Source organism: Aulostomus chinensis, chromosome 22, assembly GCF_037954235.1.
Source record: "Aulostomus chinensis isolate RoL2024-O1b breed Wild chromosome 22, RoL_Achi_v1.0, whole genome shotgun sequence".
In the NCBI taxonomy this organism is placed as follows: domain Eukaryota; kingdom Metazoa; phylum Chordata; class Actinopteri; order Syngnathiformes; family Aulostomidae; genus Aulostomus; species Aulostomus chinensis.
Window position 1 is genome coordinate 20,724,010 of NC_141341.1, and position 23,453 is coordinate 20,747,462.

The following is a 23,453-nucleotide window of genomic DNA, read 5'->3' on the forward strand; positions in this document are numbered from 1 at the left end:
TTTTTCATTAGAACAGGGCTGTTTCCGGTCGTGTTTCTGGTGAATGACAGCTTTGTTATTACTGCGCATCGTTGCCATTCATCTCTGACGTCAGAGCTACGCTCGGAGAACAGCGTGTTGATGGAGCTCCATGTTGATGGGGCTCCTCACCTGCCGCGGGCCCGCGGAGGCTCACTCACAAACTCAGCCCATGAGATTAAAACCAGCCTTAATCTCGCCACCGTCAACTTCCACGTGAAATCAAAGCCTTTCACGTGGACTACAGTGTGCGTGTGTCCTCCAGGCCTCACCCAGGAATCCCGCGCCTGGAGGAGGTGCCGCCATGAACCGTGTTCCTGTTGTCTGCGTTCAACCAGCTTGGCGACGTGCGTGTTACGCAATGTTGACAACCTGTTCTGCAGGATCCCCCGCCATGCTCCCCCCCCGCCAGGTGCGGGGAGCAAGGTGCTCGACCTACACACGCCAGGTGGAGGCCTTTTTTTGTGTGGCAGCGTTGAGTCAGGTGACGGCAGGTGGACCGGACGCTTTCCTGCTTCTAGGGACCTGGAAGTCAAGGGCCCGGACCTCTGCGTCTATCCTCCGAGAGGCTCCATCGGCCGTCCATAGACAAAGAGGCGGAGCGCCACCGTGAGCCCACACTGCCATCTAGCGGCGAGTCGAGGGTGAAGGCCCGAGCGTTGTGCTAGTCATCTCATTTTACTCCACATCCCCTTGTTCACATGGCCGCGACCCACAACAGATTCACTGGGCCCCGAAGGTCAAGTTCATGAAGAATTTTTTCCGATCAAAAATAATTAATTGGATAATGTGTGAATCATACATTGTTACACTGACAATATTAAATGCAACTGAATCATTTCAGGTTTGATTTTTTTTGGTAGAAACGCTCATTACGAGTCAAGGACCTCGAGTAAAATGTTGGACAGTTTGATCAGGCAGCAGCGGGAAGCCTTTCACCGACAGGCGCGTTTACATTCACCCTTTAGTTGAGTTGAGGTGGGGGCGGGGCCTCGCTGCCTGCTGAACCCTCGGGCTCCAGTCTTGACTCAATTCTTTCACCTCGTAGACTTTGCCCTTTGGCCAGGCAGCAGCCCACGATTATCTCACTCATCCATGAACTTTGTGTAAATTTTACAAGCAAAATCTTGTCAGGTGTCACGGTGAGTTCAGCGCCACACCTCGGCCAAAGTGTCTGCGACGCGGCAGGGGCCTGCTGCGCGTCACCGGCCACTTATGTAACACACGCTTTGATCCAAAACACCACACGGAGACCACGACCAACAATTGACCAGGAAGTTTATTTTGCGATTGTTCACTTCTTTGCTGCCTCCTTCTGGAGCTTCTTCACCTCATGCTTGATGATCTTGTTCCTCTGCAGAGAAAAAGAACAGGTCCTTGATTTATGTGGGTCGTTGCTGCCAGAGGCACTGCAGGGTAGCTTTTAAATGCAGGTTCTGGCTCGGTTCTTGGTTTTTCAGCAGGAACAATTTCTCCTCCATCAACAGCTCAAGAGAGCTCATCGACTGAAGAGGTGATGTAACGACACCAGACCACCAGCTGGGAGACGGGTCACTGGAATCATCACATCAGCCCAGCTGTGACTGATGGACATGGACCCACAGACCTGACAGCAGCTGGGTGGTGCTGCCGTCACGGCCCGCCGGGTCGGTTCTCAACTCTTTGACCTGCACTGATCATCACTAAAATGACCTGCTGGACTTGGTGCCAGACAACCCTGGTGGGGCTTCTCAGTGCAGTCAGTCAAAGATGCTTTCATGATTTTACTGCAAATATTCAAAAAGGTTTTACAGGTTAACCAACGCTGGCCCTGGTTGGTGGGTCCTGGTCCTGGTCCTGTGCATGCTGACTAACTTCACCAGAGTGTAACGTGCTGTGCCATGCGGAGACGACGGCATGACACCATCACATCCCTCTCACCTTTAACTCCTCCACTTCCAGAGCTTCTGATGCTGCGTCACGAGGCCTCACTGCGTGTTCACACCGCCAATGTGAATTGCGCATCGCGTTATTCGCGCTTGTTTGACCGCCAGATCTTTTGTGTTCATTTGTGTCATTCACGCGAGTGCGCCAATTCGCTCACTTGCCCGAGTCGCGACTATTTTCGTTTCTTTCCGCCATTTCCCCATGGATATTCAAAGAACTGCTGCGTGGTTCTTGTAATCCTGACACGTAGGGTCATGCAGCAGCGGGTTCCCACACACAGCCACAATCAGCTTTTCCGCCATCTTGTGTCAGTCAGCAGGGACGTCAGCCCTGATGTCTGGACAACCTCAACGCTGATTGGCTTTCGTGGCCGAGCTTCACACGAATTTTTCACCAATGTTGAATATTTTCAACTCGCACGAATGGCGAATTTTCACGACATGAATTCCCGCCCGACTGAAAATTTGTGTCATTTGTGCATTTGCATCGACTTTGTACGGAAACTGTCCGCACAGGAGTGCGAATTCGCGTTTGGTCTGAACACACAGTGAGAACCTGAAGTGAGCTGCAGAGGACGGTGGCGTTTACGTGACTTAAATCTCACCCAACACGTGAAGGTTTGGGTGAGATCCAGGACCAAATTGCAAACAAATGATTTAATGGAGTTATAGACATTTCAAATTAGATCCAAGACGGCTGCCAGCACTGTCCTTGTCTCCTTGTCAGTGTGCTCTGAATTCCCTCTGAAGCTTGGGTTCTTGTTCAGGAACAGAACCTGCTTCTCTCTCAGGGTCAGAAAGAACTGGGTGACCGCCACCTCCTAGCCCGTTCTGGACGATGGCGCCGTGCTTTATTTGAGGGCATCATCTAAATGTCTCAAGTCCCTGGGTGTCGTCTCACCTCCACTGTGAACGGTACGTGAGGTGGAACTCACATCAGCTTGAACACTGAGAACAAGCCGCCACTGTCTCACGTTCTTGTACTACACTTGTTCCATCTGTTCCTCAGGTAAGAACTGAGTTAGGAAAAAGAGAGCTCGGCTTCGCTGTCCCCTCGGCAAGGCAGACGCTCCAGACTGGACTGTAACTCCCTCAAGTTCTTCCACCTGGAGCCTCTGTTCAATCCTGAGGGACAGACGGCGTGAGACCGCGCCTGCGTTTTAGAAATCTTAAATTTCCATTTTTGTGTCACAGCTCCTGCACTGTTGTTAATTCATCCTGTCACTTCCTGAACTGTTGGCCAGGTCACCCTTGTGAAGGAGATCCTGATCTCAATGGGTTCTTATCTGGTTAAACAGATACCAAACTGTTGTTGAGGATTCGTAGTTAGCATGTTGCTAACGCTTCAGCTGAGTAAACGCGGTCAGGCTGAAGGAGCCACATGACGGCACCGGCAGTGCTCAGCGTGGCTGCAGGTGCAACCCGCCAATCATTTCAGTCACAGGACTAAGATGGCCAAAGCGTCTCCACCAGCACATTCTTCATTTGTGCACACAGGGAGGACTGAGTTTGGTTGTTGCTAACAAGGACACAGAGTGGAGGATGAGCTGGAGTTCACTTACCATCCTCTTGGCCTTCATCACCTTGTAGCGGTCAAAGTCAGACATCTTGGCCCTCTGTGAAGGACATTAAGATCCAGAGTGAGCGACTTCTCACATTTTGTTGCCTCCAGCCTGAACTTCCTGGTTCGCACGCAGCAGAAAATGGCTAGCTAGCGAGCTAGCATGTTCTCCTGCTCGTCTGTCATGGAGTCACTTCATAAAAATCTTATTTCATTTTATTTCTAATCTGTCACTCACAATGCTTCAAAGTGTCCAAACACACACGCACACGCACACACACACACACACACACACACACAAACACACACCTGTCCCAGCTGTGTCAACAACTTTATCCAAAAACAAGCTACACTACTCCCACACGCTTCTTTGACGCGGGTCGAGCAGCATCATGTCAGACACGTGTGCCAGTGTGCTTCCTGCACCATGTTCTTAGCCTATAATGATAAAAGAGCACAGAACCTCAGTGAAAACTCCTCAGAGCCATGAAACATTTCTGCTGCCCATGCAAACGTGTCCTGCATACAAAGCACTGTGTGTGTGTGTGTGTCTGTTGACTAAACTTAACAGCATATAAAATAAACTCCACTTTCATGGAAAATGTTTTCCTTGATTACAGAAAATATTAATCTTGGTTTCCCAAAGTGCACTACGTCACTGGCTAATTAATTACTTTGATAACTCTAAAAACAACAACAAACCAAGTGTTCTCCTACTGGAGGTAGAAACCGAAGCTTCCTGGAACCAGCAGCTGGACGTCCAGCCGCGTCTGAGATCTCTTTCTTTGGCTGCAGGCTGGTTCTCCTCTACGAGGTCTGTCTGTTAGCATTAGCCTCTGTTAGCTTCTTTGACCTTGGCAGCTCAATGGAGATGGAGGTCTACATGTCTGATCAGGTCTGTGGTTCTCTGTGGTTCCACAGTTTACTTCGGCTCCACGTGTTTTACAAACGGCGAGCTTTACATCCTCATCATTCTCAGTGAAGAACTTCCATATACCGACTGAGTGCATTCTGGCTGTGACACCAATCACACCAGTTAATCTCCGGCTGCCCGCCAGCTTTGCTAACGTGCTCACACTCTGCTGGTCTGGTCGTTGTCTCCATGTATGAAGAGCGATTAAATGTCAGCGCTCAGCTTCAGTCGGTTATGTTAAAAAGCACAAACCAAACCAGAAATCGTGGTGCAGTCATGGACGCAGACCTGAATCTTAACAGCCACATGACGACAATTACAAAGTCAGCCTCCTGTCACCTGAAGAACACATCAAGGGTTAAAGGACTGATGTCCCAACAGCATTTGGAAAAGTTTGTCCACGCGTTTATCTTCAGTGGACTGGACGACTGTCACGGTGTCTTCACAGGTCTCCCTAAAAAAATCCATCAGACGGCTCCAACTGATTCAGAACGCTGCTGCTGGAGTCCTCACTAAGACCAGGAAAGTAGATCCCATCACTCCAGTTCTGGCTTCCTGTCTGCCAAAGACCTGATTTTAAAATCCTGCTTCTGGTTTATACAGCACTGAATGGTTTCGGACCAAAATACATTCCTGATCTGCTGGTACATTACGAACCATCCAGACCTCTCAGGTCGTCAGGAACAGGTCTGCTCTCTGTCCCCAGAGTCAGAACCAAACGTGGAGAAGCAGCATTTAGTTTCTATGCTCCACATTTCTGGAACGAACTCCCAGAAAACTGTAGGTCTGCAGAAACTCTCAGTTCTTTTAGATCACAGCTGAAAACCCATGTGTTTGCCGTGGCCTCTTAATCAAACCTGAGCCTCTGATCAGCGTCTCACTGCACTGTAACTTCTGTCTGCCTGTTCAGCTTCTTTCTCTCACTTGACTTTAGCTGCAATGGGACTCTTCTAATTGTGTTGAATGTCTTTTTATGCTTGTTTTATGTAAAGCACTGAATTGCCCTGTTGCTGAAACGTTCTATACAATAAACTTGCCTTGCCTCTATGTTTCTGTCACATGGAGCGCGTGTTCATTTTGAGTCCTTTTCGGGTCTGTTTTTGAGATCCAACACCTGTACGGGGCATTTTATTTTGAAACTTGAGCAGATGTGCTGTGGTGTTAGTGTGGAGACTTCCTGCCTGCGCTGTGCAGACTGACAAGCTGTCCGTCAAAAAAAGCCAAACAAAGCCCGTTGCTGTTCCCTGGTGAAGCGGCGCAGTGGCTCAAGTGACCAGTTACTCATGACACTGACCAGCAGGTCACGCTGAAAACAGCCCGGTGCCTCCCTACTTATTCTGCCTGTAAAGATTTGATGACCCAGTCGGTCCTCAAACCAAGTAACACTCGTCATCGCCTGCTCCTGGAAGCAGGTTAACAAAGAAAGATGAATACTAGAGCGGTATATCAGCCAGTCCAGAGGAGCCCGGCCAGAAACCTCCACTGACATGTTCCTCCATCAGAACCGACGACTTCATCTGGTCCTTGAATCGATGAGTGAGGAGACTCAGCACACGCATGAAGTCCTGTCCTCATACGTATCACAGCGATCACCTCTGTCACTCTGGCCTGTGACCTTAGTCCCACACCACTGTCACCTCCCACCCCCACAGCTGACAGACTACTAGTTGTAATGAGTCCAAATTAATTCAGCACTACATCGAACCCTGTAAAATAATTCATCATGGCTGCATTGATCAGCATCTTTCTGGCTTTCACAGACATCCAGCGGTCGCTACCTTCTGTCTGGCCTCAATCTTCTTGGCCCAGCTGCTTTGTGCCCACTTCTCGTTGACTTGGGCCTTCTCCCAGGCTCTCCTCACAAACTTCTGACGGGCGCTGTGGACATCACACATCCAACACAGTTACAAGAAGCACAATGAAACATTTCATCACCTCAGACATCGCAGTGTTTCTAGGGAGACGTCAGAGTCACGCTGATGTTGAAACTCCTCTTACAATAATATCTGCTGAGGACGAGGGCTGGCGATGACTTGAATTTCAATTCCAGCATCTCATGATTACGGCAATATAATCAAACATCAGTGTCTCATGCCGCTACATGTTGTCAATGCCTCCCTCCTGCGCTCTCCGCCTCTCATCCAGAGAGGAAGGAGGGAGACGCCAGGCCAGCTGGAGCTACGCTGGACCAGGCTTGAAGTAGCGTGTCAGATGTGTTATACAGGGTAGCTGCACATTGAAGAACACGACCCCGTGAAGAATTCTCAGAGCATCCAAATGTTTACTGTGCTCAACTGCAATCGCTTGTCTTTGATGCGAGCGTTTGTCTTCACGTTCATCAGGCACTCGGGTTTCTGGTCCGCGTTTTTAGCCTCAACAGTTTGTGTTTCCGGTGACACACACGAGCATGTAGCTGTGGTTGTTTGTTGTTGTGGGTTGTGTTGACCAAAGTCAGTTCAATGAAGACACTTCAACTGTTGAAAGGGTTCATGTCTGAGCCAGTGATTCCTGCTGGGCGACCAATATGGATTTTTGAGCCTGAAACTGGTTTCAGAGAAGCGGGGAAAAAAATAAAATAAACCCTCTGTATGTTCACTGTTCAACCTTGAACAGGTATGACTATGTAAAGGTAGAAGGCCAATTAAACAAATACCTTACTTGATGGGAAATACATAAGAACGTCCTACCTGACCATTCAAATGAAGACCCAGATAAAATCTATCGGAATCTTAAAAATATTGGGAATCACATTTGCCGCTACCTGTGTGATGGTCACCAACACCTCTGCCGGGCTCTAGATCCTGCGTCTCTTTTGCTTGACACATACGGTCCACAGCAATAATCATGTTCAGCCATGACTGTTGAGCACAGTGTGACAGTCACGACCGCGTCTGCCACATTCCAGCAGCCTTGTACCTGAACAGGTGTAACTATCAGCACTGCAACCCCTTCAACATGTCACCAGCTTGTTGGGACACTGAATACAAGCTCACACTCCACTGCTAACACGTTCCGTTAGAGGCAACATGAGCTCTTCACTCACCTGTGAGGTACTTTGATGACATAGTCTGTGAGCTGCATGCACTTGAAGGGCATGGCCTGCCTCTTCACGCCTGTGCAGGGCCCATCAACAAGAGCCTGCACGTGTCAAGAACGACAATATTCAGTTATAATCATCAATAATCCAAGAGTTCAAGGTATGTTTCGCATGGACCCTTCTACCGTCCACTTCGCCACTCACCCTATTTTGGTCGATGACATCAACAATAGCCACCAGCTTGCCAGCATGGGGTCCAAAAGAGATGTAGGCGACGCGGCCAATCTCAACGAAGCGCTTAAACACCTGAGACAGACAGACAGACACGTGCAGCGTAGAAGTTACACTTTTACAAACAAGTTCACCTGCTGGTGGCCAACAGGAGAAGCGTCGGTGTTACCAGACAAACCCACAGCTCCCAAGAGTTCAGATTTCTGTTTTATTTTTTTACTCTACAGACAAAATAAACAGTGCAGGTTAGACTACACACCACGAGAAGTAAGAAAAGAAAACAAAATGGCACGTTAGTCACTTCCACCACCAACAGGGATGGTATTCAGGAACGTTCTCCTGTTCTAAAACAGCGAGCGCAGAGCGAACACCGCTTGCATGAGTTGTGTTTGTCGCACATCTGCGGGTGAAACGCGTGCCAGAGACGACCAGAACCTTTCCAAGTTCTGGAGAGAGGAAGATGGAGTGATCCGCGGTCCCTGGACCCTCGACACAGAATCCGCCCGGTCTGTGATGATCACAGTCACAGTGCTAGCTGTTACCTTAGCTTCCCCAGTGTTAGCCTGACAGTTAGAAACGTGCCGTTCTCCAAATCGCAACTTACAGTAGGAGAAGTGCACGTTCACGTTTACGATAAGGTCGTAGGGGTGGGAGCTACTGCGCATTTCTAAAGAGAGGGAACTCCGCCGGGCGGTTCTCGGCCCTCGCTGTCGCCTGGACCACGTTGTTAGGCACCTGGTAGCCGACATTTTACCGACGTGCCGTTTTAACTTCAATAAACCTAAAAACCTGGTTCCACACACGTCACATACACGAATACCAGTGCGTTAGCGACATAAATGGCAGCTGCTGGTGCGGAAAGACGACATATTTTCAAAGAAATTAGTCTTTGAAACGCTTCAACGTTCATGGCGAACTCACCATGATGGCAGTCCGGGAGCAGAGAGGACGTCACGGCTTCCGGCCAGCGCACATACGGCTTCCGCCTAACCCGCCGCACACGCGCAGTAGTCGTCGTGTCGTTCTGTTCCCCACAGAGTAAAATATTGATTTACCGTATTAGAACACGCTCGCCAACCATGTGGTAGGCACTTTGTGGCTCATAAAAACCCGGGCCTCCGATGGCGGCTACACATGTGAACGCGAACGTGAACGTATTTGACATATTTGTCCTTTGCCGCTTGTCAATCTTGAAAATCGCTGTGGCGATCAATAAAGTTGATTTCTATCTTGAATCACGTGCCATGTGGTTCGTGTTTTGGTTTATTGCCGTCGGTTGTTCTCATGGAGCGTTATTACCGTACTAAATGCTATTTTTCACCTAAACGTGCATTATATAAAGTAAAGACGTTCATTTGAAGTTGCCAGCAACGCTCTCGTCCTCCGCTGGCACTGCTGAAGTCATCCAAATTCTCTACAAATCGTAACAGCCTGAGGAGATTTTTTTTTTTTTTTAAATCACAACAATGTAGAAAACTCGTTTAAGGCTAATTGTGTGACAAAATTCCATCTTAAATGGAATATTGTGGTGCTGCTGGCTGCACACCCTGTTCTACACACTTAAGGAAACATTTGTGTTTGGTAAGAGCGCCGCAAATATTACACTACTAGCTTTTAAGGGGGATTTCAATCCCGTTATCAGTCGCTCAGAAGTGTTCCTTTAAAATGGTGCAACCCAGAGTTCATATGCTCAAACACAACAGCTGAGCTGTTCAGGGTAGAGGGAAGCTGGTACCTGATGTATGCAGGAGGGGCTGAAACATGAAGAGGGCTGCATTGTCTGTAATATCATGTTTGAGTAATTTCGGAGGTCATTGACTGAGTTTTGTGTAGTGTTGCCATGTGCTGGTGTTTTATCTGATAGTTATGTCATGTTTTAATACCAGTTAGTACATCAAATGTGTAGCTGGATGAACCAAAGGTAAATATGAGCAGAAAAATCACTATTCGGACTGTTACATGATGTGTGGAATATAAAGTAATAAGTCAATGCTGGTTAGAATTTTTTTTTTTTTAAATCCTGTAAAAAAAAAAAAAAAAAAGTAGATTCATGCAAGAATGTGCAGCTCATGAGCAGAACAGGAAATGAATCAACTTGACTTTGACCCAGGGCCAGTCCACAGGATGCAGCATCAAGACCAAGAAGGATGGCAGGATGTCTGTTGATCGGGGACTTCAGGAGCGACACTCCCCTAACTAATCAATCAAAATAATACTAACTGACCTTACAAATTCTGGCCTTCCAGCAGGATGATGTGTGGTTTCCTCTCTCCAGGTGAGTGCCTGTTGGGGGAGGGCATCCTGGCTGAAAACTGATGAAAACTTTAGCCTCATCCTCAAGAAGACTGGGAATTGTTGCTCATTCAATTCATTCTTGATTTCATTCTGTTCAGTTTGGTCCAACAGGGTGGGGTGTGTTCATGTGTCATGTGGAAGTAGTCTGACAGTAAAGTTCTTGTCTTCCCAGCACTGGTCCACGAGTTCCTACCTGATTCAGGACCCCAGCAAACAGCACAGCACCCGGGTGATTCTCAGGAGGGTCAACCATTTTTGGGTCTTTGATTCATTTACTTTTATGTCAGGTATCAGTTCATGAGTCAGTTCATGAGTCAGTTCATGTGTCAGTTCATGTATCAGTTCATGAGTCAGTTCATGAGTCAGTTCACATGTCAGTTCATGAGTCAGTTCATGAGTCAGTTCACATGTCAGTTCATGAGTCAGTTCATGAGTCAGTTCATGTGTCAGTTCACATGTCAGTTCATGTATCAGTTCATGAGTCAGTTCATGAGTCAGTTCATGTGTCAGTTTATGAGTCACTTCACATGTCAGTTCATGAGTCAGTTCATGTGTCAGTTCACATGTCAGTTTATGAGTCAGTTCACATGTCAGTTCATGAGTCAGATCATGAGTCAATTCATGTGTCAGTTCACAAGTCATTTCATGAGTCAGTTCACATGTCAGTTCATGAGTCAGTTCACATGTCAGTTCATGAGTCAGTTCATGAGTCACTTCACATGTCAGTTCATGAGTCAGTTCACATGTCACTTCACATGTCACTTCACGAGTCAGTTAGGAGTCAGTTAGGAGTCATGGAGTCCATGCTGAGTCAAACCAGGGACTGATCTAAGGATGGTTTACACTCTTTCCTTCTTCTCCCCTCCCTCCTCTTCCACTCCTCTCCACCTCTCCCTACCTCCTCCACCTCCTGATATGTCCACTCCTTTAAACTTCATCCCTCCCGACCACCCATTTTTCCCCTCCTTGCCCCCCCACTCTATCAAAGGAACTCTTAAGTGCTGTCTTTTCCTCTCGTCCAAGAGGCTTCCTCAGCTCTATGTCTCAGGGGAGGGAGGGTTGCAGGTTTTAACTGTGGGTGTGACCTTCTACAGAGTTGTTGGTCACAGGAGAAATTTTGGAGGTCAAAGGCCAAGGTCAACTTGCATGTCCATGATATCTCAGGAGCACCCTGAAAACACTTATTGTGTTTTTCAAGTCTTGTTTTCAAGCACTATTAAACGAGCGAGGGAATAAACACCCCCCAAGACAGAGGTGGTGAAGTTACTCTTACCTGTAGGACCCACAGAGCAACGAGTAACACTCACTTACCAACTAGTTTGAAAGTACTGGGAACCTTCAGGGTCCTCAGGGTAAATAGAATAAAATCAGTATTTAAACTTGACTTATCTATTGTTCTATAACAACCAATCAATACTCTGTAGTTCATCTTACATTTGAGCATCAGTGGGGATCGTTTAGCTTTCAATTTGTTTGACCTGACACAAGAAAGCTACGCTGTACATTGTAATGTAATGTCAATCAAAAAAGATATCATGAAATGTTGCCACACATGTTTTTATTTGCGTTTAAGACCCCACCCCCACCCCACCTGAGCTCCAATGATAGTTTTGATGATGGAAAAGTTCAGTCACATGCATTATTAAGAGTCAAGCAGAGTACGGCAAACATGTTTTAAACCGGCTGATTGTCACCCTCGGCTACTGATAGAAACATGATCATCCGTATAGGGAGGGATTACTGTAATTCGAGGGATTTATTCTTGGTTGCAGGTCACAGAGGTGCCACTAGATGGCAGCACCGCCACATTCATTTAAATTCTGCTATGCGCTTCAATGAACTCTGCACCAATGTCGAGCTCTCAGGCCTCTGGAAGTGTGACATGTGATTCACTCTCCTCGCTCTTGTGATCCGGCGGCTTTTATTCTCTCCTCCGACAGGCCAGACTGCCAACTGCTTTCACACCAAACAAAGACAGGAAGCACCTTGTATATAGAATAACTTCCATCTTTTAAAGGAAAGACAACAATCAAGAGTGTAACAGGAAGAGCAAATTACTCTCATTCATCTGTCACTAGGCCACTAATGACTGTCTTCACATGAAGGAACAAGAACGTGGTCCTGGTCTTGATACCTGATTGTGGGGGCCAGCCTGTGCTTGTGTTTATTGCATTGCCCGTGAGGTCATTTCTGCACCCTGAGTCCTGAGAACCAAACAAAATGCCATTCTTCAGGAAAGCTGTCACGTCTGGTTAGTGATGGGAAATGTGATTTATTTTCAGATGTTACGTCACGGAGGCTTTGTCTCCTCTTCCTGTGGCCCTCTCTCCAATAACATGTTTGTTTTCAGGTCTATATTTGTGTAGCCAACTGTTGCCATTAAGGGATATCCTGTCTGACCTCCCAGCCTGCTCTGATGAAAACGTTGGCACTTGATGGCGTGCAGGAGATGGACCCTTGATTTTTTTTTTCTCAGTGAACCCAATGAAAGGCACAGCTCTAATCTTTGTTTGAACAGCCAATCCTCCAGGAGATACAATGACCTCACCTGGACCAGGAGGCCTCGGCAGGACTTTCAAGCATTATTAACTCTGTGAGCACACTTGATAAATGCTGCATCACACTTGTGTGCACACCAGCATACACAGATGGTTGTTGTTAGGCTGTAATAATTTCACTGAACTTGGCCTTCGTGTTTCATGTCTGGAAAATGTGAGTAATGCTTGTTTCACAAATCGCCTCTGATGTAATGTAGGCTTTGGTTAATCACACTATAAGGCATTACAACAGGCTTGTAAGTGCAAGGATGGGAGGGCTGTTCCCAGGGCCCCATGCACCCAGGGCCCCATGCACCCAGGGCCCTGTGCACCTTGGGTCATATGTTGCCAGGAGCCTATGTTCCAGGGTCCTATGTGCTCTGCATTCTATGCTGCCAGGGTTCTAAGTTCCTGAGGATATGAGGACCCTATAATTCCTGGGTCCTGTGTGGCCAGGGACTTATTTTACTTATTTTATTTCTCATGTTGCATCTTCTCAGGGTCCTGTATTGCCATAATCCTGTCTTTGCAGGGACCTACGTGCCCCTGTAATTTTGGTGCCAAGGTCCCAGGTTGCTAGCATTCCACGTTGCCAGGATCAATCCTCAGAGGAACTTATTTTTCCAAGGTTATTTGTTCCCAGGATCATATGTTGCTGGAGGTTTTTTTTTTTTTTTGCCAAGGTTCTATTCCTCCTGGAACCATCACCTTATCATGGTGGAGGAGTTTGAGTGCCCTAAGGACCCCAGGAGCTATGCTGTCGGGGGCATTTTGCCCCTGGTAGGGTCACCTAAGGCAGACTGGTTCTAGGTTGTAAGTACCAGACAAAGAACGGTTCAAAATGGAAAGAAGAATTAGGAGTTTGTGTACCCAGCCCAGAGGGTTACTGGGGCCCCGGCCTGGCTCCAGGGCGGGGAGCCCAGGCAGATGAAATCCACCCAGAGTATCTCAAGGCTCTGGATGTTGTCTTGGTTGACGTGTCTCTGCACACTCAAAAAAGCCAACTTGTGTGTTTGTAAAATGTTGCTTCTACCAAATATAATCATGTTTTGTGGATGGACATCATTTAGTTATGCAATTTTAGCATGATGTGCAAAAAACAAAGATCTCCCAAATTCAGTCATGCTGACCCAACATAATTTCTCTGAGGTAAGATAAGAAATCGCATGTACAACTCCAGAACCGGGGGTGGCAGCAGTGTGCGAGCAGGGAGTGCGTGTAGGCGCAAACAACGAGGTTGCAGAAGAAGATAACGGCACCCTGGCGCTTGTGGAAGGTGGTGAGTAAAAAATAAAGCACTGCAAGGCCTGGGGCTGTTTGTATTTTTCACGACTGCAGTAAAATCACATTTGTATTGGCATTTTCCGCGTGTATTTTGTTTTAGCGGGGGGGGGGGGGGGGTGGATGCTACCACCCATGCTTTACTGACGGTCTGGCTAACGGCAATTAGCCGGCTATTCGCGCCTATGAGCTAACGCTAATTAGCGGCGCTCACCCTTATAGGTGAGCTAATGCTAATAGCTTCAGTACAGCTAACAGATCTCCAAGCAGGGGGCAGTAGCAGGTCCTGCAGCCCAAATGGAAAGTGTTTCCATCCAATTTATAACACGCTAATTTAGCAAGAAATTGTTTCGTTAAGTCTATCAATGTAAAACAGTTGGACCTGTGCCGTTAAACTGGGTCAACCGGCCTTAAATCAAACATTTTGAACTAACATGTAAAACTTATGTGGGGTTTTGAAATGACCTTTAAAAGTTATGTTGGCTTTACTTTTTCTAGTTAAGTCACAGGAACACAAACGCATTATGCTAATCCAGCATATTTACGTTTATGTCACTCAACAAAACCATTTCTTGCTAAATTAGCGGGTTCTACTTGGATGGAAATACTTTCCATCATTTTTTTTTATGTTCACCCAACAAATTATTTTTTTCAGTGCAACATTGCTTAGACATAAACTGGAGGCCAGCTAAAGGAAATAAAAACATGGATGGATGACCCATAATTTCCTTTTATTAAAGGAAGATGGAGAATTGTTGGGTGTAAATTCACTGAAGGAGTGAGGGACCTCCTCGACTTGTGGAGTGACAAGAGGAAACTTTAGTTGTGATTTGGCGCCATACAAATAAAACTGACTTGACTTGACATGGGGGCGGTGGTCCCATCTCTAAGAAAGGGGACCAGAGGGTGTGTCACCATGGGGGGATCACACTCCTCAGCCTCTCTGGGAAGGTCTACGCCAGGGTACTGGAGAGGAGGGTCAGGGCGACAGTGGAACCACAGATCGAAGAGGAGCGGTGTAGTTTTTGTCCTGGCCGTGAAACCGTGGACCAGCTCTTCATAACTTTCATAAGGGTGTCGTCTCTGCTGTTTGTGGATGACGTGGTCCTCTTTGCTCCATCAGGCCACGACCTCCAGCTCTTGCTGAGGCAGTTGGCAGCCGAATGTGAAGCAGCTGGGATGAGAATCAGCACCTCCAAGTCTGAGGCCCTGGTCCTCAGACAGAAAAGGGTGGCCTGCCCACTCCAGGTCAGGGGGGAGGTCCTGCCTCAGGGGGAGGAGTTTAAGTATCTGGGGTCTTGTTCACGAGTGAGGGTAGGATGGAGCAGGAGATTGACAGGCAGATTGTGGTGGCACCCGCAGTGATGGGGGTGCTAAACCAGTCTGTTGTGGTGAAGAGGGAGCTTAGCCAAAAGGCGAGGCTGTCAGTTTACCTGTCAATCTACGTTCCAACCCTCACATGTGGTCATGAGCTCTGGGTAATGACTGAAAAAACAAGATCCTGAATACCAGCGGCCGAAATGAGTTTCCTCCTCAGGGTGGCTGGGCTCTCCCTTAGAGACAGGGTGAGAAGCTCAGTCCTTCAGGAGGGACTCAGAGTAGAGCTGCTGCTCCTCCAAGTAGAGGAGTCAGGTAGAGGAGTCAGTGGAGGTGGTTCGGGCATCAGGTGAGGACGCCTCCCTCAGGAGGAGTTCCAGGCAGGTCCAACCAGGAGGAGGCCTCAGGATTCTATGCTGTCAAGGTTCTATGTTCCCAAGGACTTGTTTGTCTTGGCTCTTAAGTACTCCATGTTCTTCGTTGGCAAGATCTTATGTCACCTGGATCCCATGTTATGATGGTCCTGTGTAGCAGGGTCTTATTCACAGGGGGCTGTTACTGGACCTCATATTTCCTCACTCTTATGTTTCTAGGGACTTATTTTACCAATGTTTTAGGACCCTATATTGCCAGGATCCAATTCGCCGGGTTCTATCTTACCAGGTTCTCTTCTGCAGGGGCTAAATCACCGGGACCTTACGTTGCCATGGACTTATTCTGCCAATCTTCAGTTTTCTAGGTTCCTCTTGTCAGGATCCTGCATAGCCGAAGTACAATGCTGCCATGTTCTTATGTTCCCAGACAGGCACATAAATGGGATTCTAGGAACTTCCTTTATGAAGGTTCTTTGTTACCAAGGTTCCGTTGGTTCCCGGGACAAGGAACAACGGTCTATGTTCCCAGGTCCCTGATCTTAGTTTCTTACGCGTTATGGCGAGCTCTAACACCATTGGAACATAGAACCTTGGGATCTTAGAACCCTAGGAGAGCACAGATGTAGCACTGAGGGACATGGGATCCGTTACGTGCCATGTGAATCTGGTGGACACGGGGCTCAATATTTTGGGACCCTGAAAAGGATCCCCTGACAGATGCATTGCTAACTTAGGAACAGCATGCAAATATACTTTCCTACATACACTGTTGGTTCTGTTGCAGAGAACAGAACTAATTTTGGTGTCTATGAATGCTGCTATGTGAGCTTACGTTCTGAATACCCCTTACCTTAATTATTATAGCGTTCACGACCATCCTGAGTGTTATCGTCACTCCATGCTGGCTGAGAAAACTGCCTTTCATCAGGTAGTTTTCCCACATATTCAGGAAAACCTCTGTGGTTGCCAGTAAAGGTTAGTGGTCCTTTTCTCCTGCAACGTGGAGGTCAGGAGCATGTCATGAGATCCGTGTGTATCAGCAAGAGGTTCTCATACTTGGCTCTCTTTTCTGCTGGCCAGGTCATGGACCGAGTCAGAGGAGGGACGAGAGTAACACTGAAAAATCAGCATGTGAGTTTGGGTAAGAAGAAGACACGATGGTGATCAAATGCCAATACAACACTTGACATGAAACGCGGATCTGAGTTTAACAAGGTCATCGAGGACAAACAGAGGAATTAATGAGTGTTATTTAAAACTCACTTGTGTTGTGGACTCAACCGTTACTTTCACCCTACGCTCATGTTTCTTTTGTCTGAACTCAATCAAGCGCAACATCGATTTCTGACCTGACTGCACACGACTCAGTCATCCACAGTTGTAGAGTACAGTTGGTATTGGTGAAGGACGTGTTCACAATTAAGCCTTGTTGCCATAAATGAGCATTCAGGGCTGAAATGATCGATGTGTTTACAAGTGAAGCATTAGCTTAGAAGAAAGTGTACTCGGTGGTGTTGGCTGGTCGGGTTTTCTGTGCTAGCAGCAGGCAGAGCTGCAGGCAGAGCTTAAAGTCTGAGGATAAGTTCAGTGTTAAGTCTCACCTGACCAAGTGACTCGGTGCTGGACGTGATTATGAATGCAGGGACGGGTGATGATGGTCCAAAGAAAGCAGTGTACCTGCTGGTTCTTGCTCTGATGTTCCAGTTCCACATGTGGCTGTTAAAATACTCCGTTGTCTTACCACGGGTTCATCTTCCCAAGAGCCAGCTGAGTCCTGCCTTTAAGTCAAAGCTACAGCAGAGGGAACGATGTGATGAGCAGTTATTTTAAAGTCAAATACACTTAAAACGCCTGAGGATAATCGCTTATTCTCATGATGTGACGTCATAAATGCCAGTGAGTTGTGACCACATTGATTCTTACAACAGGCATGGATCAAGAAAACCTCACACTGGCTTTTGCACCAGGCTCTGGACACATTCTCTGCTTCGACCCACTGAAGTCACAACACCAGGTCTCGTTCCATCACGACTGTATATGGGTCAGTGCAGATTCAATAGTCTCCTACTTTGGTGTGCACAGTACCTTTTGTTGTTCTAATGCTAAGCTCTTCCTGGAATGTACCAATCCGTCCGACCACCCAGTCAACATGATGCTTGTTTGGGTGTAGAGGAGGAGGAGAACAACGTTTTGTGTAAGTTATTTATTATCAGAACATGAAGCAGGCCAGTGCTTCAGTGAAATAAACTGATTTTGGGAATTCATGTTGATGTATGAGTGTGTGTGTGTGTGTGTGTGTGTGTGTGTTTTGTGCTGTCGGGTCCATGTGCAATCAGTGATCCAGATAGTCCAGGCAGCAGCGCAGTAGGGGGTTGGAGGGGTTTCGATGCGGCTGCACCCACCAGACAGCCACCTCCCATAATGCCGTTCAGTATGAGCAGTTCTCAATGGGTGACTCAGCCATGCCATGATGGACATTTTCATGTCGCTGCGTTGTGACAAAGACAGGAAAAGCAACGCAATGGTTCCTGTGATGCGTATGTGTCCAAAAAGCAGGCCTTCCCCTCCAATCAGCTGTTGCTGTGACGGTCCTGATGAAGACTTTCCTGCACTGATGGTCTCGCACTGTGCTGCCATTGTTGAGTCTGGAATAAACAGAGATATAAAAGCACTCAAAGAGCCAAACCATGAGTGTGTGACTGTTCCGTTGAGGGAGGCAAACCTGATGATATTTGGCTTTGGCGTGAAGGAGCAGACGAATGCTGTGCTGTGGTGCAAATATCACTTCCTGTGTCCACTAAGTGGCGCTACAGATCGCATATTCACTAAATATTATGTTGCTCCACATCAAGTGGGGACAACACAGGGTTACTGCGATGTAAATCAAGTGACTGTTACATCAGGCTTATTTCCTGTAACCACTAGGTGGCACTATGACTTAGATTCAGCTGGCACAATGGAACGTGTGACATTTGGAAATGGACCCTTTTTTTTAAGTATCAAGTCTTGTCACAGTATACAGTTGAACAAAAACAGTCTTCACATTAACCCATCACCACATTCTTCATGTGTTTCTGTCCAGCTTTAACCACTAGGAGGAGCACATCAAAAAGTAAAAACGACACGCTTCATTTTGCCACCCAGTGGCACCATGACTGATCTGCCCCATAAGTGTCATGGATTCTTCCTTGGCTCATGTCGCACCATCCCACCAAGCAGACAGACAGACAAACAAACAAATGCCATCAAAAACACGAGTCTAGCTACAAGGCGGGAGGGATTTTCTCCTCCCTGCCCATTAAAACCAACATGAAAATAATTTATAAAGTGTTGCTGCTGGAAAATGCAGCAAAGCTAGCCAGAGTCAGTTCAGGTCTTATATAACAGGCCATATAGAGAGCAAACAGGCCCGGCCTTGGTGGAGCTGTCATCCGCTGGCGTAGTAAAACAATGGGAGTGAAGGGTGAGAGATAACAGCGCGCTGCCCCTGCTGTGATAATGACACTGTGGCACGGCTATATTTAGGGGCTCGCTCTGACTAAATTGCGTTTTGTGTGTGTGTGTGTGAGTGTGTAACATTTTGTGAGGACATAAATCTGTTTTAACTGTCACTCTGAGGACTCGCCTCTCTTTTTGAGACAAAAAAAGTCCCCCTAATGTGAATCATTGGATCTCAAGGTGAAGCCGTGTTGGAGGTTAGGCCAGGGTTACGGTCCAGGAAATGAATGTACGTCACTGTAATGTCCTCTGAAGTGATGGAAACACAACTATGTGTTCGAGCAGCAGTACGTGCTGGGTTGTCCACAACTCGGTGCGAGCGCGGGTCATGATCGAACTTTGCCAGTAAAATCACTTTCAAATGTTGCAATGTGTGAAGTTGTGCACGCCTCATTTCCCTGCTTCTAGGAAGATCTGCTTTTAAATATATCCTCATAGACGATGTCATGTGATGATGATTGTGAAGTTTCCTCATAAAAAAGGGAGGTGAGTCTGCTGATTTTTGGGATAATTGTGGTTACTAGGAGGCGCACACACATGCACTCAGCTCTAAATTTGACCTTTACATGAAGGAACACTGGGGCCTTTTCTCTGCATTTGGAGGCCAACGAAACAAGCAGGACCAGTTTTTCTACCAAGGCTCTGCCCCCAATAAAACAGCTCACGTCTGGACACAAGCACAACTTTTCTCCAGTTTTCTTTTTTCTCAGATTTGAAGACAGTTGATGCATTTTCAGGAGGTGAATCAGCATCCCTGAGCCGGATGACTGTAGTTTGCCACGTTGACCCACATATCTGAGTGTAAACCTCAAGCATGTGAGTCAGGTCAGGCTCGAAGGGTCACGATGATGGGTCACGGTATGCAGAGCACAGGTGCAATAACTGGGCTACATTAATGCTGAGAGAATCCTTGCGGATGTGTGCTGCTATCGTTCAAGCTGGCCCTCGTCACGCGCGGCACAAACACAGCAGCTCCCCTGAGAAGGACTTTCTCTCTCGGGCCTCTGTTTGTATTTGCGTGGCCGGTAGCTCAAGTCAGGGTGTTGGCCCTTATCGCTGCTCACTGGTAAGCTTACACTGGGTTTTCTAACATGGTGGTTGGTGTTTCGAACAATCAAGGAACATTTCAGTCACTTGTGGTTCTTATTGGTCTGAGAAAGTGCCAACCCTGAGGTAGGAGCTCAAAAGGTTCCTCAAAACCGGATTCCTAAGGACTCAAATGGTTCCCAGTTCCTGCGGTCTAAATAAGCTAAAAGGGGGTATTTTCTCCAACCGTTACAGAAACTATGAGAAAGTTCCTCTGGTCTGAAAGCACCGACCGTGAAAGCTGACTCATGGGAGAGCGGCGAGGGGGAGAATTGTACTCTGGTGCAGACTAAAGCAACCGTAACGCATTTAGTCGAAAAGAAAAACAGGTGCCACTGAACTTGAATCTGGAGCTTGTGGCTTGAGCCTGATGCAAGTTCCAGTCATACGACTGTGAGTTTGCTCCACTGGTGTCAGCACAATGTGATTTGCTCTGGTTGGGCTCCGGTTGATTGGAGTGTTCCCTGCAATGTTTCTATTGGCTGGCAGCCCAGTCAGAGTTTTGAAGCCATCATGAAGTGATAAGCCAATCAGCGTGGCCAGGTGACCCTCAGGGTTATCAGCGCCACTGTTTACTTAACCCCACTGACTCCAGATACTCGTCAAGCGTGGGTGTTTGTGCACGTCCGTAGCCCCAGCTTGCAGCTGGAGTTGAGTTTGCTGGGTGCACTGTTAACCACCACAGGGGTTTTAGTTATGGGGAATTTTACGTTGCCCTGCAAGGCTTTCTGATGTAGCCAGAAATTCATCTGAATACGCTGCTAAGAAATTAAGGAAGTGCTCAGTGGTCACAGTAAAACACCTCATCAGTCAAACTTCCGGGATGTTGATCCGTCTAATCAGGAAGTGTCAGTGGCTGTGAATCAGTTCCCGTGCTCTGGATGGCACATCCTTACGAGACATCCACAGAGGGTTGTTGTGTCTCCCAGCACAGTCACAGAAGTGCGGAGGAGATACCGGTGGACCAGCCAGCACATGAGGACCGCTGAACCGGTATCATCCTGCATGATCGGCTAGGTGGTGGGTCAGTGATAGTCTGGGTGTCCTTGGAGGGGCGCACAGACCTTCATGCGCTGGCCTTTGGTACCCAGACTGCTGTAAGCTGGCGTGATAGAATCCTCAGACCTCGAGTCAGATCTCACACTGGTGCAGCAGGTCCCAGGTTCCCCTTGGTGCAGGGCAGTGCCCAAGTTTCCTGTGGTCAGAGTGTGCAGGCATGAAAACCTTGATGCCTCGCTTTCCCCAGACCTGAATCCATCGGAGCACCTGTATGTGTTCGTGCTCCTCACGCTCCGCGGCAAGTGTGGGTGGTGGTCCCCCAAGACGTTGTCTGGGGCCATGCAGACTACTGAGTCACATTATGAGTCCTCAGCATCCGATCCATGCACATTGGATCAGCTTGTGTGCAGCATCTACGCACTTTAGAAATGCTTGTGGTGACAGGAACAGACAAAAAGGGAGAACTTCCGCCGGTAGTCTGTGCCAAGTGCACGAGAATATTTAAGGGTTAGAAAAGCCAAGGGGACGTTCAGACTGAAAACTGTGCCCATCTGGTTTATCCTAATGTTGGAATGCAGCCCAAGCATCACGTGTTTGGATGGACTTCCCGTTCAGACGGAGGATGGTGGTTTAGGCAACTAAACTACTGGTTTAGGAAAAAAAACATGGTTTGGGTCAAAATAGATGTCTTCCGGTCAGAAAGGCTTTCCAGCAGACAATCTTAAGGGCAAACGGCTCACATCTGCAGTGTCCCAGGCTATCACACTTCTATTCCTCTGGACTCCTCAACACAAACACACTTATTGTGTTGTCTTTCCCTCTCTCACAGCTTTCCTCTTCCCTCCCTTTTTATCTTCAGATAATGGACAGATACATCAGGTTTTGGGTAAGAGCCAATTCCAGAGATACTAGTCCTGCGCGTGTGTGCGCGCGCACACACACACACACACACCTCTCCTCCCCACCGCTTCCTGTTGGATTTTGTTCCCACTGTTCTAAGAAAAAAGAAAAAAAGTTTTGACTTTTAAAAAGGAATGTTCTGGACCTTGTCAGCAGGGTTCGGTACCGCTAGGCCAGCCACGCTCTGCTGGTCCAAACTCACACACATACATGTTACGCATGCTCTTCATGTTAGCTTCTGTTTGACCTTAAACTGAAAGTCCTGCTGGGCTCAGACAAAGTACGAATCTGAATTTCTCTGGCAAAATGAAAGAGGCGACTGTTCAGCTGTATTGCAAATGTTTGAATTGGAGTTGGATTACTTTGCAATATGATCGCCACATGGCAAAGGTATGTGCCATTCCTGCAAAATGCCCCCCCCCCCCCCCCCAAGCAGTTTGCTCCTCAGCCAAATGTCCTGTGAGAGGACAAATAACATTCTTCAACACCTCGCAACTCAACAGCAACAGAGACATGTTAGTGATTGTTTTGTCCCGGAAATCATGAGACACGCACAAAAACATGTCTTTTATGGTAAAGCCTTCTCAGATTTGTGCACTAGATGTCGCTGTTTTAAACAGACTCGACATCCACTTGTTCTGTCGGCCCGAGGCTCATGGAGGCTCTGCAACTCTGTCAGCACACAGGAGAGTAACTCCTATTTCTGATAGACAAAATGTTGGATAATGCAGACGAGATCACAAACTAGGAGACCGACACAAAAATAGCTGTAACCTCAATCTAGAATACGGAATAATAAACGTCTGTTATGTAAAGTGGACGTTGGAGATTAAATGGCTCACAGCTGATCTTTGCGCTGCAAGGCCCACAAATCATCCTCACTCTGTTTGGCCGGGGTTCAGCAGCGAGACTCCAAGTCGCTGGCAGACGCATGTACAGTGCAACTTTAAATGATTAAGTGCTTCAATCAGTTGAGGTTGTTGTTTTTTTTCTTTCCCTCATCTGAAGGACCATCTGAGATCTCTTTACTTTATCTCTCATTCCACTTCTTTGCGCTGGCAGAGTAGTTTGAGTTTCCCTGTATTGTTTAATGGACTCTGAGCTCAGTCTTGACCTAAACAAATGTGGTTTAGATTCTGGGAGTGTTGCTATTAATATCTAGTCAGTCTTTTGGCAGGAGATAGCTGATACTTAAAGAGGCACACAGGGCATGATGGGAGGGAGCCGTCTGCCTTCCTGGTGCACAGGGGAAAATCTTTGCATAACATGAGAATACTTTGTTTTAATCTATTTCACAGTCAGCAGCTTTACGTATATATCAGGAATTTTCAATTACACAGGCATTTCCAGTGAAACTGGAGCGTTTTAGCTCCAGTTGGAAGTGATAAGCAGCGGGTAGCTCCAGGTTATATGGCCAAAGCGAGGAAGATTAATATGCCAATGTGCTCAGGTAACTTGGCTTTTCTGAAAATACCAGAAAA

The 23,453-nt window shown here is 47.3% G+C and overlaps 1 protein-coding gene and 1 long non-coding RNA gene across 2 annotated transcripts; one reads left to right on the plus strand and one right to left on the minus strand.

The window, feature by feature from the left end:
- Positions 1–1,279: 1,279 nt before the first annotated feature.
- On the minus strand, positions 1,280–8,660 carry rpl14 (ribosomal protein L14). The gene is made up of 6 exons (XM_086193975.1): positions 8,607–8,660; positions 7,659–7,760; positions 7,461–7,555; positions 6,196–6,295; positions 3,506–3,559; positions 1,280–1,372 (listed from the first exon to the last, which is right to left on the minus strand). Exons 1-6 carry the CDS (start codon positions 8,607–8,609, stop codon positions 1,313–1,315), a joined length of 414 nt encoding a protein of 137 aa, XP_086050101.1. The 5' UTR covers positions 8,610–8,660; the 3' UTR covers positions 1,280–1,312.
- A 5,095-nt stretch (positions 8,661–13,755) lies between these two features.
- On the plus strand, positions 13,756–18,138 carry LOC147241127 (uncharacterized). Its single transcript, XR_015111142.1, has 4 exons — positions 13,756–13,796; positions 16,570–16,630; positions 17,418–17,683; positions 17,826–18,138. It is a non-coding gene; the product is annotated as an uncharacterized LOC147241127 (long non-coding RNA).
- The last annotated feature ends 5,315 nt before the right edge of the window (positions 18,139–23,453 follow it).

What these genes read in the sequence shown, in the direction of transcription:
- rpl14 (XM_086193975.1), bottom strand. An exon ending in GTCATCAAAGTACCTCACAG is followed by an intron (nt 6,296 to 7,460) that starts GTGAGTGAAGAG and finishes TGATGTCCACAG; the next exon opens with CGCCCGTCAGAAGTTTGTGA. An exon ending in TGATGAAGGCCAAGAGGATG is followed by an intron (nt 1,373 to 3,505) that starts GTAAGTGAACTC and finishes TTTTCTCTGCAG; the next exon opens with AGGAACAAGATCATCAAGCA.